At 51.5% G+C, this 17,661-nt stretch overlaps 3 protein-coding genes and 1 pseudogene across 3 annotated transcripts; 1 reads left to right on the top strand and 3 right to left on the bottom strand.

The window, feature by feature from the left end:
• Positions 1–862: 862 nt before the first annotated feature.
• On the top strand, positions 863–3,291 carry SAPIO_CDS2301 (uncharacterized protein; the record flags this gene model as incomplete). Its single annotated transcript, XM_016785357.1, has 2 exons — positions 863–2,971; positions 3,058–3,291. 2 exons carry the CDS (start codon positions 863–865, stop codon positions 3,289–3,291), a joined length of 2,343 nt encoding a protein of 780 aa, XP_016644733.1.
• Positions 3,292–5,302: 2,011 nt separating this feature from the next.
• Positions 5,303–7,048, bottom strand: SAPIO_CDS2302 (uncharacterized protein; the record flags this gene model as incomplete). Its single annotated transcript, XM_016785358.1, has 10 exons — positions 5,303–5,339; positions 5,426–5,508; positions 5,614–5,950; positions 6,025–6,234; positions 6,292–6,332; positions 6,413–6,479; positions 6,565–6,606; positions 6,683–6,778; positions 6,850–6,884; positions 6,959–7,048. The coding sequence occupies 10 exons, from the start codon at positions 7,046–7,048 to the stop codon at positions 5,303–5,305; spliced, it is 1,038 nt and encodes a 345-aa protein (XP_016644734.1).
• Positions 7,049–9,037: 1,989 nt separating this feature from the next.
• SAPIO_CDS2303 (uncharacterized protein) lies at positions 9,038–11,067 on the bottom strand (the record flags this gene model as incomplete). The annotated part of the gene is made up of 2 exons (XM_016785359.1): positions 9,038–9,560; positions 9,749–11,067. The coding sequence occupies 2 exons, from the start codon at positions 11,065–11,067 to the stop codon at positions 9,038–9,040; spliced, it is 1,842 nt and encodes a 613-aa protein (XP_016644735.1).
• Positions 11,068–16,752: 5,685 nt separating this feature from the next.
• SAPIO_CDS2304 lies at positions 16,753–17,502 on the bottom strand (annotated as a pseudogene; the record flags this gene model as incomplete).
• Positions 17,503–17,661: the final 159 nt, after the last annotated feature.

The following is a 17,661-nucleotide window of genomic DNA, read 5'->3' on the forward strand; positions in this document are numbered from 1 at the left end:
CACCAATAATAGTGATTTTGGGGGAAAGGGGGGGTACAAAGAATTCCAGGGCTCCAGCTGCTGTGGAACAGCTCCTCATCAGGGTTGTTCAACTTGCCGCCTATGAGAGAAAGAAACCAACCTCGTCAGAATCGCCCGTGGCGGTCCAGGCTTGGGTGAGAGGATCTAGTGGGGAACGAATCGCTACAGCTCGAAACAGACCTCGAATCTAGGACCGCGCGGGCTTGGTCATCCCTTGGTGCCATACGTTGGGTATATCGTAGGTCGGCAGATCATGTGGCTTTATTTTGGGCAGAAGGGATTTTCTTACGCAAACAACGAATAGGGCTCGCGCGTCGGCGTTGTAGGGACGCCACTCGACGGTCCTTGGTCCGAAGCTTAGTTGTCTACGCCCACTTACATTGGTCCTTTTTTCGCCGCTTGATAGAGGGAGCAGCGATTGGCCGATGCTAAATGCCCTTGCATCTGCATCGCAACATCCAATCCGACATCTCATCCAAATATGCACATCTTCCGGACCAGACGTGAGAGAGAACGACGATTCGAACCTGAGGATCACAATGCGTTCGAACAAAGAGCGTCGACGCTCTAAATTCAACTGGGCGACCTCCGGGCTTTCAAGCCCATCTCTCGAATATAAATAGACGGAAAGGCCTCCCTGTTGCCTTTCCTGCTTTTCTATGTCTGTCCAAGCCAAAACAACTCTCTAGAGGCAATTCTATATCTTGACTTCTTGTTTTAGTCCCAGATGCTTCCCTTTCGTTCTTATTTAACGGGTCCTCAAACTCCCCAGCCTTTCCAACTCCGATCTTCCCAATCTCCCCAATCTCCTCAAACTCCCCAATCTCCCCAGGCACAAAACATGAGCAGCATCCCACAGGACTTGATCGACCCAAAGCAAATCGCCCTATTCGATGCCATAGACAGGGTTTCCGGCTTCCAAGGCATTGATCCCCCCGAACTGGTCGTCATCGGGGACCAGAGCAATGGAAAGAGTTCAGTCTTGGAGGCCATTGCTCGCTTCCAGTTCCCTGTTCACGATGGCCTCTGCACACGGTTCCCAATCAAACTTATCCTGCGGAGATCCAAGGAAGAGCGAACCTACATCTCGATTACCCCTGAGCCTTCGCGAACAGTGGAAGAGAAAGAACTGCGTGAGTTTGCCCGTCAGATCCCGCCGCATGATGATCTGAAGGCATGGATCGAGAGAGCCGCGACTGTGATGAACGTGCCATCCACCGTGAAGAAATTCTCAGACGATGTTCTTGTCATCAAGAAGTACGGGCCAGATCTCCCCTGCCTAAGCTTACTGGACCTGCCCGGTCTGTTCCGAGTGGAGACGGAGAACCAAGACAGGGCGAGCCGTGCTCAAGTCGAAGCAATGGTTCAACGGTACATTAAATCACAGCGCAACATCGTCCTGCTAGTTGTCAGTGCCCAATCGCCGTTCAATACACACACTGCCCCGGAAACGGTGCAGAAACTCTTGAGAGACGACCCAGGCTTGGCAGAGCGAGTGGTTGGTGTTCTTACCTGTCCCGATATGGCACAGTCCCCCGATGAGGCTATCAGTCTCCTAAAGGGCCAGGTCTACTCGGAGCTATCAAAGCACCCTTGGGTAACCGTCAAAAACCAAACAAATGACGAGAGGGAGTCGCGGGAGACCCTGGAGGAACGAGACTTGAAAGAAGAAATGTTTTTCTGTGAGGGAAGGTGGCAGTCTGTTCCTCAAGCACAAAAGGGCATCAAGGCACTGCGAACGACCCTGAAGGAAGTACTTTGGACGCACACCCGCCACGAGCTGCGAGGCCTCATTGACGAAGTACGAAGGGAAATCGCGAAATCGGAAAACGCCATCGCTGGGTTTGGTCAGCCCAGAGACACCAGGGAGGCTCAACGCGCGTATCTCTCCAATATCGTCGGGAAGTTTCAGAAGCTCGTGAGGGAGGGCGTGGATGGGTCATACAGAAATGAGGACTGCAAGAAGTCGCACTTGACCCAGGAGAGTTGCCCGGATTGCACGCCCTTCTTCCCCCGGTTCGGAGACAACAGCCCCGAGAGCCAGGAGAGGAGACTCTGTTCTAGGGTGAGAGCGTTGTGCAGAGCTTTCGCAATTGCTATGCGAAGGTTTGGCAAGACAAAGATTGTAGTCTACGACGCTGAAGGCGGTGGCGCGATCGACGGGGCAAGTAATGATGAAGAATTGGGAGAGCGGAGCCTTCTCTCTCCTGACACGATCAAGGAGTTCTATACCCACGAGGAGCCCTCCCGCACCGACCCAAGGAGCTACGAGCGATATGTTGACGATCAAATTGAGCAATGGCGCGGTGGTGAACCACGAGGAGAGTCAAGCCATAGAGTTTATACAGGCTTGTTCGAGGAGCAGTCGGACAAGTGGCTCAACATCGCCACAAAACACCTCGTGGCCACCTGGAAATCCGTCAGGAGGTTTGTTGAGTTGGCACTCGCCGCCGCCTGCAGTGACTCTGAATTACGCGATTCACTGAAGAAGCACACCATAGACCCACAGCTGAAAGAGCTAGAGCAGGAGGCTACCAAGGACATGAAGAACCTCCTTCATTGTCATGATCATGGCATGTCAGGCTTCTACGACAGCTTCATCGATTTCCAGCGTATCCAGCCGCACACCAGAGATTTCGCCGGCCGCCTGGCCCACAGCCTCCTAGACGGTTACGAAACCGCGGCTGCGGGCAAGTCGGGTGGCTTTGACAGCTGGTACCAAACTATCGGCGAGGCGCTTCTCAATACGATCTTGCCGAAGAATGGTTTGTTCATCAACGATGTCGTTAGAGGCGAGCTCGTTGGAATGGTGCGGGGCACGTTGGCGCAGCTGGCGGATACGTCGTCGAACACTAGCCCGATGGCTGAAGGAGCGGCCATCAAATTGGCCGCGCAAGTTGGGTCAACCGCTTCCAAACGGGTTATCGAACACGTGGAGACGTACTACGAGGTAAGATCTCGGTTTTCTGATTCTTCCTGCAACTGTGCCTCGAAAGCGATGACTGGGTGAAAGACTAACGGATTTGGCCATACTAGATCAGCATGCTGGCTTTCGTGGGATACGTCAATGCCCTTGTCATCGGGAAAGGTATATTGCAAAAGCTCCCGGACACCATTCTCACTCACGAGCTCGTTGATGGTCTCGACGCTGAGACGCTGAAGTATATCGCGGGAGAGACAACGGATGTGACCGAAAAGCGGGAAAAAGAGAAGCAGAATCTCGAGGTTTTAAAGGGGGTCTTGGACACCTTGACGGCCTTCCATGGATAGGCGCAGCAGGACTCACCGAAGGAGATTCATTGGTACTGAACCGCTGTGCTCGAGGGACATCTTCTTGTCCCCTTTGTTACCATGATTATTAGTTCCGCAACGAGATATCGAAATTGATGTGCAAGTATGCCTTTACAGAACACGCTCATGACGCCAAGCATTTTGTTAAGATCTAACACCACTCTCTTCAAAAGAAGGGGGTGGGCTGAAGTCCCGCCAGATATCACGATAGAAAAGATGTAGCCGCAACCCTGAAAAAGATCAGAATGTAATTGTGTAAATGATTTTACTACGAAAATCAATAGAAGCATCCATTGCGGATCACCAGAGGTGCCGCCCGACATATGTCAAGCTGTGGCATACCCAATACCCCTTAGCACTGCGGCAACTGTCCAAATTTCTCTCCGGTATGTCGCGCCGCACCTTGTCAGGCGCGTCTATCTCTTGCTCCCTGTCAAGTCCCGACCCCGTCTTGTTCCGTTTCCAATGGTGATAGTGAAAAGTTGGGAGCGAGACCTTGCATTCTTTCAGTCCCTGGAATCTTCCGACCATAACATCAACCATGTCCAGTAGGATATTGGTGGTTTCCAAGAAGGTAGATTGTCGATGCCGTATGAGCAGATCGCCATCAAGAGACAGGTACAAGTATCTTAAGTTGGGTAGGGTGTCGGGTAGCATTTCCAACAGGGTTTGGAAACCAGACATGCCCGCACCGGGAGGAAATCTGTACTCGCAACCTGGCAGCGGCTCCCCGAACGGGTGGATATTCCAGATCAACTCCACAGATGTAATCGCGTGCATGATAGCCAGCGCAAGCCAGTCCGACAGGTACCGACACAGGTAAGTCCTGCGTATGTGCAGCGTGTTCGTCCCGTAGAGCACATCTACACCCTCGGCGTATGCACGACGGCACGACAATAACCAACCCAGAGCGCCGATGGTGCAGGGGTTGGGGACCGCCTCGGGGACCGCCTCGGGGAAATAATCCTTCCACCAGGATGCATGCGGTCCCCCGCAGGTACCCTCGGTCGGCTGATCCAGGTGCAACCTAAAGCCTGCGTAATAAAACCCCTGGGAACTGGTAGTGCGGCCGCAGACGCATCCCCACAAGCAGGTCTGACCCCGAAGGTCCGAGACCGTATGGTCGTGGAAAGACTCCGGCTCTCGGGCACCGCTACGCCTCGGCTTCCTCTTCTTCTTAAACCTTGGGACAAGGTCTATGTGCACGGTCCTACCTCCGAAAGCATAGAAGAGGATGAGATGGCGTATCTCTGACGGGAGGCGCTGGAAGAAAGGGCTCTCTAGTGTCGATGGGGGAATGGGTTTGATTTCAACCAGGGACTTGCAGCGCACCGGCAGCGGAGGGAAGAATTCGTTTGACTCTTTGCCTTGTTCTCGTCGAAGCAACTTAACAAGTTTGGGAGCCATGGCGACTGGGCGGCGAGGTTGAAATCCGAGTCGTCATGGGAACAGGGCAAAGAGCAGTGATCAACCCTGGACGCGGACGTTAGTAGAAGGGAAAATGCCAGTCTATGTAGGAGCGGTCATAGGATGTGCATGAGCCTGTTTGGGCTTCAAGAGGCGTTCGATTGGCGAATCGTGTCGAAGCATCAAAAGTCCAAATCGTCCAATCACAATTCCAGTAAATGAGAGGGCAGCCACAAGCTTGATTGGGTAGAAGTTAGGAGCTCAACGATTTTATCTTTGTTTTATTTTCTCTATTCTAGTGATTTTTAATTTTTTCTTTTTTTTTAGCTAAAAGTAAGTACCGCGGCGGGCGAGTTCTCAAACAAACGTATAGACTCAGGACTGGGCTCGAAGAATTGAACAGTGTCACGGTTAGATTCAGTTTCTTCGTGATACCACTTGATCCTGATTCGCCATCTGAACTATCTAGAAAATACATGGATATGTAAGGTGGAAGTGGCATTCTGGTGATAATCTCAATGTCCCGACCAAATGCGGACTACGTTCAGTTCAGATGCAAAGTGTGCGGTGAGGTGAGTGGCTGTTAAGTTGGCGTTGGCTTCTGCCCAGTAACGACAATCCTTCGAAATTAGTTAGTATAGATTTCAGCGTTGGGAATAATACTGCATGCATGGTTGCCCATTCCAGGGCCTCGGGATATCCTTACATCTCGTTGTAAGAATGAACGGCTGGGTTGGTGAGCTCTCCACGGAGCTTGACCAGGTAGAGCTGTGCTTCCTCGTATGACCACTACCAAACACACCATCAGCATGGGCAACTCAAGCATGGAAAGTGACAGCCCCCGAATAAAGTCTCGTTCAGTTCTTCTCCGGGGAAAGAACGTGCCAGACTTACCCCCAAATGTTCTGTTAGCCCACGGATTGAGAACCCCTCGAGCCCTTGAAGAATAAACTGTCGGTTCCAGGCGCCCCAACGTTTCAGATCTTTATTTTTCGGCCATGTTCCAATCGGCATCTTCAGCGTCCTCTTCTTGACATTGACAAAGCCGGCCTCCTTGATGACTTCGCCAGCCGTCTCGGAGATGGCAAAGCTCTTGCCCGTGACCTCCCCAAACTTCCCAAACACCTCGGCCCATTTCCTTTGTGCGGAATCGGGCTTTACTGTCTCATCGTCTGAGCGGGCGATGGTTGAAAGCTCGACTTGCTCAACCCACCCGCCCGGCTTTAAATGTCTACGTTGTAAGTTCAGTCCCATTGCACACAATATGTTACGAGTTAGATGCCGGAAAGGACCTTGCTAACATACTTGAGGACCTTTTCATGGAATTTAAACCAATCTGGGACACAACCCGTCATGGTTCGGATATGGATAAAGTCGAAGTGGTTTTCGGGATACGTCCATTCCTTGGTTATGTCGTCGATTTCAAACTTGCAGTTGGACGGGACAAACGGAGGCTGGATTGGTGACAAGTCCACACCGATGACTTCGGCAGACGGATGTTCATCAGCGAACTCGCTATTGCCGAGTAACGTCAGCAAGGGAAGGCGCCAGAAATCATTATGGAAAACTTACATTGCCCACACGCCCGTGCCGCAGCCAACGTCGAGTGCACGCTGTTAGAAAAAGGGGAAATGAGAGTTAGATAAGATGCCAAAGTGCTACGGCTGGATTTTGAGATTATAATAGTATGTACCTGAATGTTCTTCTCGAGAGGGGCTTCGTACAGCTTGCCGTCGAGCACAATGCGATACATTTCGTGTCTTCAGTGAGAGGCAAGGTCAGCGCCACCAACTAAAGATCGAGCCGGAAGTCACCTGGGCTGTAAATAACCCCTGGGACACCTACACTAAATCTTCTGCCTCCTGTTGCCTCTCGTCATTCGGGGCCCTGAACCATATAGCAAATTAAGTGTTGGTCCAGCGGGATTTCTCTCCTGGGAAATTGGGGAAGAGACTACGCGTACCAATAGGCACCATCTTGGTATGCGTGGTAACGGCGACCATTTTCCCACTTGTAGTTCAGAATCGAAGATCTGAGGCTCGTCGTGTCGGTAATAGCACTAAGTTCATCATGAGTAAGTCTGCAGCGGCCATCGATCCGGGGTAATCGGGGTCGAGTCTCGGGACTTACGATGAGGCGTACACGGAATCGGCGTCCGCGGTATCCTAGTTAGACGTGTCTTAGAATTATGTATTTGATGATGGAACATGGGGAGGACAAGCTCTGCGACAACACCTACCACCTCGATAGCGTCATTCCCCTGGTCGCCTAGGATGGGAGCCGCAACTTCAGCTGGAGACGCCTCAGGAAGTGTCTCTGGGCTACTCATTGTAGGGTATTTCTTTTCGGATTTGATCAAAAGAGGTTGATCTGTCTTTCCTGACAGAATCTGGAGTTAGAAAGGACAGCTGTAGGGCTGGCTGAAGGTGCGTTGGCGTGACGTGACGTGACTTGGTCAACTGGACGAGGACGGACTCGCGACTGATGATTAAAAGTGCCAAAAAGTGAGAAAAATAGGAAAAGTGTCTAAATTGCTAGTTTAATCGAGGGACGGACCGAGGGGAGCGGGGGTTGTGCTACCCTCTCCATCGTATCCACTTGGCCGCATCTACGAGTCCGTGTACGTGTAGTATTCGGTTCGCCGGTTCTGGGTTTCCGAGGGGTCTTGCGTCTCCCAGTCTCCCATTATATGCGAGGGTGTGGGGTGGGCAGCCCAATCCTTTAAATGATGTGGATCAAGACGTACGAGTTTGGAATCCCCCCCACGGCGAGCATGGGTGGGCAGACCCATTCTCAGCTCCTACGTTACGTTGGTGGTGCAGAGCCAACATTCACAGCAACATTGAGGAACGAAGGGTGGCAGAGGCCGCAGTACAATGAGAGTCAATGACAAACGATCCAAGCACGCCAAGTCAAGCCAAGCTAAGCCAAGATCGTGTCAGTACTCCCAGACATATCAGACATAATAGCTATCTTGAACTCTATTCCTTCCGCCGTTACTCCATCCCGGAAAGTAGACCCCCAAGCAGGCCAACTCGCAGACCAATTGAGTATGATCTTCACTGGCTCACTCGCCCCCATGGCCAGGGACATCATCGGTACTGATTTACCCCAGATAGACTAAGTCTTCGATCCCGGGCGTCTGGGTCTCTATCGATTCCCTTATCTCGTTGATCAATACTCGGAAAACAAAATGATACACTCCGGCGACATTGCAGTCGGCCGTCCTTGTCGGATGACTCGGTGGCTCCGCGTCCTTCGGATGCCCCAGAAACTCAAACCCTTAGTGTGTGGATAAATCCATCGGATTTAATCGAGACGCATCACATCTAATATCCATCCTAGGAAACAGGGGAAGGATACTCATATTGTGCTAAAGCAGCACGTCGCTGTCGAGCAAACGATCTCCTCAGTCCTGGCCTGAGGCTGATATCACGAAGAGGAATGTTCTCTGCCATGATTTACTAGATTCAGGTGGTTATTTTATGATGGTTCTACGGATCGCAAGCGGTGTTTGAATGAGGAGTAGCTGTGAGCATATAATAGTCAGACTCAAAGGCTCGTGGTAGGCAAGATTCAATCGCTCCAGTTTCGCCCGCTGACTACAGCGGATCGATGTCCTAACTTGGCGAATCGGTACTAACCTAACCGAACACACCCACAACAGTTTCCGTGCTAACAACATGTCAAGCGAGGACGTCGTTGGAAAGCACTAGTCTCCAGCTTCTGGAAATCGTCTCCGTTGACAGTGGCAATATTGAGATCGAACTTCAATCCTACCTTTTCGACAGCGAGTTAGAGTTTGATGCCCATCTTCGTACGTCTGGGTCCAAGAGGACCCCACCGCACCCACTACTTGCAGTAAAGACGCGGTGTCACACCGAGCCTGAAGGAGACACTCAAATGTTCATACCATTATCGGCCTCCGCCTGCGAGACATCTGTGAATAGACGCCGTATGCATCAGCCAAAACGACAACGAGAAGAAAAAATCCCCTTCCCAGACTGTCTTCTGGACTGGTCCGTCGGAGGCGACTGTAGACTGTTTCACGGATGTCGCGTCGATGCTCTCCCACGGAATCAAGCACCCCGGGGTGACAGAAACTGGCTGTTTTCTGCCCCCGGCATACTATCAAACTCGCAACTGTGGGCCTGTCTGGGCAGGATTAAGTGAATCAAGCCCCAGTGAGAATTACATTCGGCGTGTTAATACTCCGCAGACAAATCACACCCAGATTGGGTATTGATTGGCATATACCAAACAGCAATACCGGGGTTTGATTCCGGTATATTAGGAAAACTCTAATTCGAGGAAATATCTATCGAAGAATAAAGTCCATTGTCCGCAGTCGTCCCTTGTCATATTCACGTTGGCACCATTTCGGCAACATGTTATCCATGTTCGTGAGCGAGCATGGTCCTACGACCTTGAACGTATCGTCGCCCATCCACCTCAGGAGAGTCGGGATGGGACTTCCATGTAGCATACATACTACATCACGCTCCCTTGCCGAAGCCGAATAGACATTACACCAGTCGGTGAGGAAAATGTTACCATGCCGATGAGGGTCGGAGCGGGACTCGAGCCACGGCTGCGGGTCCCACCGAAACATTTTGGAAGCGGTTTCCCTCCGGTCAAAGGAATTAGTCGTTTCTGCGAGGTTAATGGGGAAATAGGAGTATTCCTCTTCGGGGCCCTCGGGCCTCCGATTAAGATCGATCTCGAGGGATTCGAGGATCGCGTCGAAGTACGGCTTATTGCGACTGAACCTTCGGGCCAGTCGTATCAGATTCACCACTCCCACCCGCAGGAAGAAGTCCATGATTCGAGTGGGAATCAAACTAGCCATCCACATCAGGAACGTTATTAATCCGTTCTCGGGAGATCCGTGCTGAGATTTGAATATGTAGATATTCGCAGCAGACAGCGTGCCGACGGGAAAGCCAGTCACTCTCAGAAGCCCTTGCTCCTCCAAGAAACTCGCCACTGGTATTGAGGGCCGCCCGTGTTCAGATAAAAGGCTTCATACCTCAACTTCCGGCCGCACCTCAGTGTAGAGTCCCTCCAGTCCGGAGTCCACGAGGGAAGGCCGGCGCTCGAATCCAGGTCGCCTACGCAGTGTAAGACATCAAGCCGCGCGCTCGCCCGGATGATAAACCAAGCCAGGCGCGTATAAGTCTTATCAACGCTTTCATCGTAGGAGGGCTCGAACAGATGGCCTTGAAGCTTATCGAAATCTCTCAAATCATCGGCAAGTCCAAGGAGACCGTACACCTTGTCCCGATCGTCCGTAGCCTCAAGGTAGCTGAGATCGCAAAGCAAATCTAGCACCCTGACTCCCGGGAGAGAAGAAGAGAGATGGTGACGACGGAAAATGACGTGCATCAACTCCGTAAGTCGCTGGAACCGAGTTTGAGCATAGACGGTCCCGCACATACTGAGCGACACCCTCATGCGTAGACGGTAGTATGCACCTTTGAGCCGGGTCCACGGAATCGTGTGAGGACCTAGCATGACGATGGCATCGCGCGACATGGCGATCTCTTGAACCACCCAGACCCGACTGAACCACGATCGGCCGAAAAATTCTGCGAGTGCCTCTACCGTTTGGCTATCCGGTTCTACCCACCTCTCCTCGACTACCTGGATGTTGACCCATACGCGAAGACAAAGGGAGCATGTTTGCGCAAGAGTGCTGCCCAAGATCCAGAGCGGCGACGTGAGCCTCCATCGAGGCTCCTCCAAGATGCCAACGGCGACTGCTCGGAGAAATACAAAGACTGCTGGTCGGACAAGAAGGATGATGAGGAGAAATTTTAGAAGATGGAGAAGGGAGTCCGAAAGCGATATGAGAGATCGCCTCGCTCTCGCGGCGACCCCCTTGGCAACGAGATATTCAAACTCTTGACTTAATTGCTCGAGGTGGCGGATGGCCAAGCTGCTATCCGGGACGGCTTCTCCCAGCCAGATGACCACTTTCGTAGCCCTCTCGTAAATGACCCGCATACGGAGGACCTCATGGCTGCGCTCCTGGACATCTTTTTGGTTGATGCAGACGGCGTTGATCCAGAGTGTACGGGTGTGTATCGGTAATCGTAACGCCTGCAGCGCCGTGTGGAGATTCGGTGTCACCGATATGGGATTCCCGTCAAGGAGGATGTCCCGAGGGTTCGCGTTATTGCCCCAGGTGTAGGATAATGCCTCGTACCGGATCGTGTCGTCGTCGATGGAGGCGTGGACGAGGTTGCAGGCGATGGGAGACTCCCGATCTAGTGCTAGGAGAAGCTGCACTAAGCGAATCTCATTTCGGAAGCGGTCCAGGCGTGGGTAAACGAAGTTGGAGACCATTTGCTGGTAAGATAAACGGACGGGTCAGTTTCGAGTTCGGCGACATGAAATAAACCAGGTGTATGCAAAACGCGTGCTAGAAGCTCGGGTCTTTAGCATCAAATTGGGGGGGCCGGTGTTATTTATATTAGCCAGCCACTAGCCACCGAGCCCTCAGGAAACACCGCATCTCAAGAAATTCTGCATGCTTACTCTCTCCGCCAAGAGAAGTGGGTGGCAGTGCATCGTCAACGTCGCGTTGGACGTGACCTGGCGATGTCGGATTAATACAATTCGAGCTGCGCCTTCTGACCCCGCCCGGTCGGATTCCGCGCCCAGAGCATCAAAGATTTCTATCTACATCTGGGTGAACAAACTCTTGTGGACTCGGGTTACCCGCTGGCCACGAACACTTGATGAGTAGGAGAGGGATTGCCATATCGGATAATCTGGACCCAGGATTGGACGAGGTCCGAATAGGTGTGCCCAGTCGATCCGGGACAGTTCCCTGAAGCCGCTGCAACGCCCCGAGAAGAACTGACGAGTGTTGAATCAGTCGATCAATGGAATGCAGCAATAGGACGGACCAAGGGAAGTCCTTTATGGAAAGAGAACAGAATATGGCTTGGTGAATGTCCTTACAGGATATACAGCCACACCAAATGAACAGAGAAGTTGTGGAATACTGCGTCCCACAGGTTTAGAACTGCTGCGAACGTAAGTCAAAGAAGGAAAAGAGGCAAAAAGAGAAACCTCGCAACTCGACGGCACGAAACAACCTCTTCCCACTCATATTCCCAGCATTCCCCATCGTATTCCGTTCGGTATTTCATTTTAGCTTCCATCTCTCACAAGGAACCAATCCGTAATAGAAACCAAAAAAAAAAAAGATGTAAAACCTCCACAGCCATAAGCGGCACTCAGCAGATACAGTCATTCCACTCCAGTGAAGAACAGCTCACAACCGACCTTGGCCTACATGAAACGTACACCAAGGTGGAAGCTACTTATTCGAAAAAAAAAAAAAAAAAGGTAAAGTACTATGAAGTCACTGTTTCGGCTTACAAGGTCTGCTTGCCAAACGAAATGCTCGAATTGCTACAAGATGTCGGCGTCGCCTTTTAGCGAAAGTTGCTGGCATGCGACGGCAAGTGATTCAAGAAATGAGATAGCTTGTTTCCAAATTTCTGCCTCTGCTTTGTAAACAGGGCGGGAATTGAAATTAAGATGCCCGCCTTCTATATAAGTCGGAGGGCGATATATACGGGGGGATCCTCCACCTCTGAAGCTCGACGTCGTCTTCAGGCACTTGCTTGTTCTGGTTCGAGATATTCTGCCATCCCCTGTGACTCGCCCTCGTTTTTGGAAAGGAAGCGGTCGCTGCCAGTTCGTCATGGATAAAATCTTCTGCGCTCTCTGCGGAGTTGTGCTCTCCAGATATGAGAGCCACGCACCCCCATCAGGGAGGAAGTTGCCATGGAACTTCGAAATGCGCCGAGTAAGTAGACTCGCGGAGAAGTCCGTCCTTTCGCCCCTCAGGGCGCCCCTTTGCACGATTAACTGGCTGTCACTAACCGATAGGCTTGCCGCGACCCCTGGCACTCTTGTAGTTCTAAGGCCCCAGTATGATCAACCTCCAGAACTGTATGGAGTCGGTATTCTCATCTTCTGGTTCATATTCTGGGCCAGTAAAGATGCGACAAAGTCGTACACTGACGAAGAAAGCTCGATCGAGGCCCATGACTTTTCCAGGCGGCCCACCGAAATATCATCCATGGTCCTGGTCCACGACGCCTGTTGGCGTCTCCTGCTAGCGCGCCTGGCGGCTGAGTACGTCCAGGGTACGGCACTTCGACAACCTGACCCGCTATTATTTATTACATGTGGCTCAAAATCTATTCCATATCCTGCACTGCTTCCCTCGTAGCTTCCATGGTGTGTATCTTTCCCAACATGGCTACGGGGGCGCATCCAAATTCCGCAGAGACTTCGCTTTCCATCTGGGCGGCTACGAGGGAAGTCTCTCCGACCTGGGGAAAGCTCTCATGGCTGATCCAATGGTAGACACTGCCAGCATTATCGAGACGTCTTCTTCTGCTGAATTCATATTTGATTCACTTCAGCTGGAAGACTTGTCCCGTCCCATACAGAGCCAAGATCCCTTCGGACGGCTTCCCTTAGACATCATGGATATATTAGTCACGAACTTGACAACTACCGACATCTGCAGTCTTCGCATCGCATCTAGGGAAGTCGTAAATTCCTGTTCCTTCATGGCTCTGTCCCAGGCATTCTGGAGGAGCCGGTTCACTTTAGGGCGAGAGATGGATTTCTTCCTCGCGGGGCTATTCGACTCGCTCCTTGCGCGACGAGCAAAGGTCGATTGGCGCAAGTTGTATGTCTTTCTCCGGCAGTCTCTGGAGGATAACTCGGCGCACCAAGGCATTCGAAACAAGAGACGCATATGGGGCGGCCTGCGTGACTTTTGCCTGACGTTAGTTCCTCTTCTAGATCCCTCGACCCAGGAAAGAATTTCAGGCACTGCACACCTTCCAGAGGGCTATGATAATATCCGGCCCGTTGTGCTAAGCCACCTACACCACGACTATGCCCTTTCCACACGGCATGTTATTTTCCCACAAAACACAGGTTTTCGTTTGGCCGTATCCTTTATCAACTTCAATTGTAGGCGTTATGTTTCTGGAGTCCGTCTCCAAGGCTGTGACGACAACCATCGACGAGACGACCAAATTCCAGAGCTCAGCCAAGCAGGCCTTATTATAACGGAGTCGGAGGAACATATAGATGTGGCGCCGAGTGAAATCATAAGGTTGATCAGAGTGAATATCATCCGTGATGGAATAGTCGGATTCGAGCTCCACACAGGCTCCAGCTCCGGCGAGACAACAAAAGCTACAGTGCTGGGAGGTTCGTTCGCATCTGATCCGGATTGCGCAGTTGCCGAATTACTTCCAGATATCTCAAATTGTATCCGCGGGCTCGCTTTTACCTTCGACGTATGATATGACTCTCTCCTCCCCTCTCCTCCCTCATTACAATGTGTTGTCTACAGGCTGATTTGTTTACCGAGAACCCTTAGGTTTGCAAATTCGTATCCTTTGGGCTTGTTCAGATAGACCCCAACCATCCATTGGGACATTCAATCGTTGAATGCCCACAAAGTCAAACAATCCTGTGGAAGCCTGAAGTTCCCAGGCATGGCAGCACTGAATTACATGCCGCAAATCGTAAGCTCCCCGCCAATTATCGTACCCGAGTCCATTTAAATATGGACTTCGGAGGGTCAACCGGCGACAAACTATCCCAACTCAATCGAATAGCTGTTTCTGCCCATGACAAGGTTCTTGGTTTGGGATTTTTTTTATGACGACGGCAGCCACTTTTGGTATGGCTCACGGCATTTTACGGACTCATTTGGTCGCCGGGTACCCTGTCACGAGATGTCATTCTGCATAAATGGCAGACTCGAGGAACGAATAACTGAGTTACAAGCTCTCACATGTGGAGATCAGAAGATCGGACTACCGGTGGTCCTAGGTTTTAAAGTACAACACTACCCTAACTGGAAGAACCCAGATATAGATGGTTTTGGCCTGCTCATCGCACTTCACTTAGTTCGCAACTAATGCTGGATCGCAATTCAACTTGCCGTGGCCGTTGGCGAATATCGTACCCTTTGCAACATTTCAGTTTACTTCTGACATGCCACTCATTGGCCTCGTGGCCAGGATCAAGGTGCGATATTTTAGCCTTTCGAGCATGTCTAGCGAATTATTGACGTAGTACTAACAATCGCCCCCCCTATTTTAGGGGTTTGATGGGGTATTGGATGCGATAGGGGTAGTTCGTCCGCGAGTTCCCGTCCCTACCGACGTTCTGGTCCCATCTTCGACTCTCGCTTTGACCAGTCAACCGTCGGTAACAGTTTCTGCCTCATGCGCTTTGTCCGCTTCGTCCCCTTCATCCCAATCCCGCCCATTTCTAGTGCCCAGCCTCGTGGAGGATAGGAACTCCTGTTCTTTCGCTGCTCTCCTCTGCGATGTCCGCCGAATAAGATTTTCATGTGGTGCTAGACATCTCCCGCGTCCACATGACACCGTGTCAGGCCTCTTCCTCCAATATGACAACCCACACGAGGATAGGTATCTTGGGCAATGGTTTCAAGGAGTGGACTCTCTAGATATCGAAAATGGTGATTTTGTTGTGTATATCAGGGTGTGGTATACCCAGCATTTAACAGATACAGGCCGATTCGGGCAAGTTAGCGGGATTGAAGTTGCAACCTTGCGGGGGTTGAGAAAACGGGTTCTCTACGGTGGGAAACACCGTACTTATGATTTCGAATACTACGCCAATCCCTTAGAAGACCTCGTGAGATACTCTATATTCATCCCTTTTTTTTGGTTCCTATATATGGTGCCGTGCCCCTATTAACATGAATGCTTGGCCTTGGGGTAGGCCGCGATAGCGTGGAGTTGTACTCCTTATTGGGATTACCTGCAAATCATTCGGCGACCAGCTAATGCCCACTACATGACTCTCTTACGACGCACCGATTCACTTTGGAGGGCTCGGGAGGTCCACGACGCGCGGCGGTTTCTTTGGACGGATTTTGACAGTTCTGGCAAAGAAGTACCGATGTTATCAATAGAAGCGTTCTTTGCTGAAACCCATATGACGGGTCTGAGATTCGTGTATGGATCCGATACCGAGAGACGCGTCGGCTTGTGCGAAGGTGAGAGGACATGCTTCGATTTTGGTATCGGTGAGGAAATTGTCCACATGGGTGTCCGTCCCGGCAATTGCTTTACCCCGAACTCCGGGTTAGAGGTATGCTTCCTTGACTTTCAAAGGAAAAGAGAGAAAGAAAAAATGAAATGATTATGTCTATTAATTACTGATGCAGCTCCGTACAAACCTTTCGCGGGAGGTAATCCTGTGCCATTCTAGCGCCCGCGCCCAGTTGAGCAAAAAGGAGGATATGCGGCAGAACCTTTATTCATTCGATCTTGAGTGTCGTGAGAAGGGCAGTGGCACCGGCAGTACGGGTAGAGAGATCTGCTGTGGTATCTGGACGCACTGTCGGCCCTGGAAGGTGGATTACATTGTGGACATGGGACCAATATTCAAGCAAATAGACCCAAATAGCTAAGTATTTCTGGATGTTAACAGCTCTTCAACCTTCTATCAGTCAAAGATGTTGTAGCTGCCTAGCTTCATGTTGACAACAAGCCATCTCGACACATCACTTGCTTTCTTGCGTGGACCTTAGAGCCAACGGCACGACGAAAAGTACGCTATATTGGGCTGAAGGGCTGAAGAGCGTTCGTGGCCTCGACTAGCTAGGAACTGACGAGGCAAGATTCGGAGATTTAGTGGCGGGGGAAGCAATTCTGGAAGATGTTCGCGGTGTCTGTGAAGTGGAGTGCTTGTAAAGTTAGAATGACCACGTATATTACACTGGGATGGAATTAAGAGGGGGCTTGAGATGCGTGGATAGTACCACCGGGGAATTGTCGAAGTTGTTAGCCACTGCCACTATCCTTGGAGCCGCTCAACCGAGCTAACAGTCCTCTCCGCTGTGATCAGAAGGGAATACGTTTCGCCTTGGATAATCTAATTCTCGCCCTATTCCCAAATACCCGCTGCAGCCTTTGTGCCCGACCCTCCATTATCCCGTTTCATCTACTTCCTGACCTTGTAGCAACCCAAGTTGACAAAGTCGGGATTAGCACTCGTGCGATGCCAGCACACAGCCTGACGCACAGCATCCTCAATCCTGAAATTCTTGTTCCACCCGTCGCTGCCATCTTGATTTCGGAGTGGGAACTTCACCCTGATTCCGTTCCCCCAGTTGTTGGCGCCTTCTTCGATACTCTCCCACGTGGGGTTGACGCGAATGGCCATCGCCTCTGCGTCGATGTGCTTGGCGACCTCGACCAGGAATTTCCTGGCCCAGCGGTCCGTTCCGATGGGCGAGTAGCTCAAACCGCACGGCGCGAACTCGACGGTGTACAAGCGCCAGATGGCGGGGGGTTCGTCCTCTGGGTCCAGGGGGGCGTGGCTGCAGTCGACTAGGACATGTCTGGGACGGAAATACTCGACGGGTTTGCATGAGAAGTCGTCGGCAGACTGGGGCCAACGGGGATTGGTGTCGGCCTTGGCCTGGAGAGAGAAATCGGACAATTCTCCATCGGCTACTTGGGGGCTGGTGTCTTCGGAGGCAATGGGTGCAGCTGTTTGGTTCTTCGCTAGCGATAGAGCCGAGTCCAGAGTAGGGCGGGGAATAGAGATGAAGGGCGAGACGTCAGAAAAAGGCGAAATGGATGTATCTGAGGCTTCATTTGTAGATCGGACACATTGAGCGCTGGAGGTGGCTGAGACAGGCACCGTGAGGGCCATGGAGAGGGCGAGGGAGGCGTAGAGAAGATGCATTTTGGATCTGCAGTTCACCGCCGGAACCGTGATTGTTAGCGAGTTTCAGCTGAAAGCAGTAATGGGAAGCGAGTTGGGATCGATATCTAACCTAAGGCCCTTCAAACTTTTATTGACAGCTAGCCAAGGCGAAGTTTTTGTGTACACTGCAGGTACAGG

The sequence above is a fragment of the Scedosporium apiospermum genome, assembly GCF_000732125.1.
Source record: "Scedosporium apiospermum strain IHEM 14462 chromosome Unknown SEQ_SAPIO_0086, whole genome shotgun sequence".
NCBI classification, from domain to species: Eukaryota; Fungi; Ascomycota; class Sordariomycetes; order Microascales; family Microascaceae; genus Scedosporium; species Scedosporium apiospermum.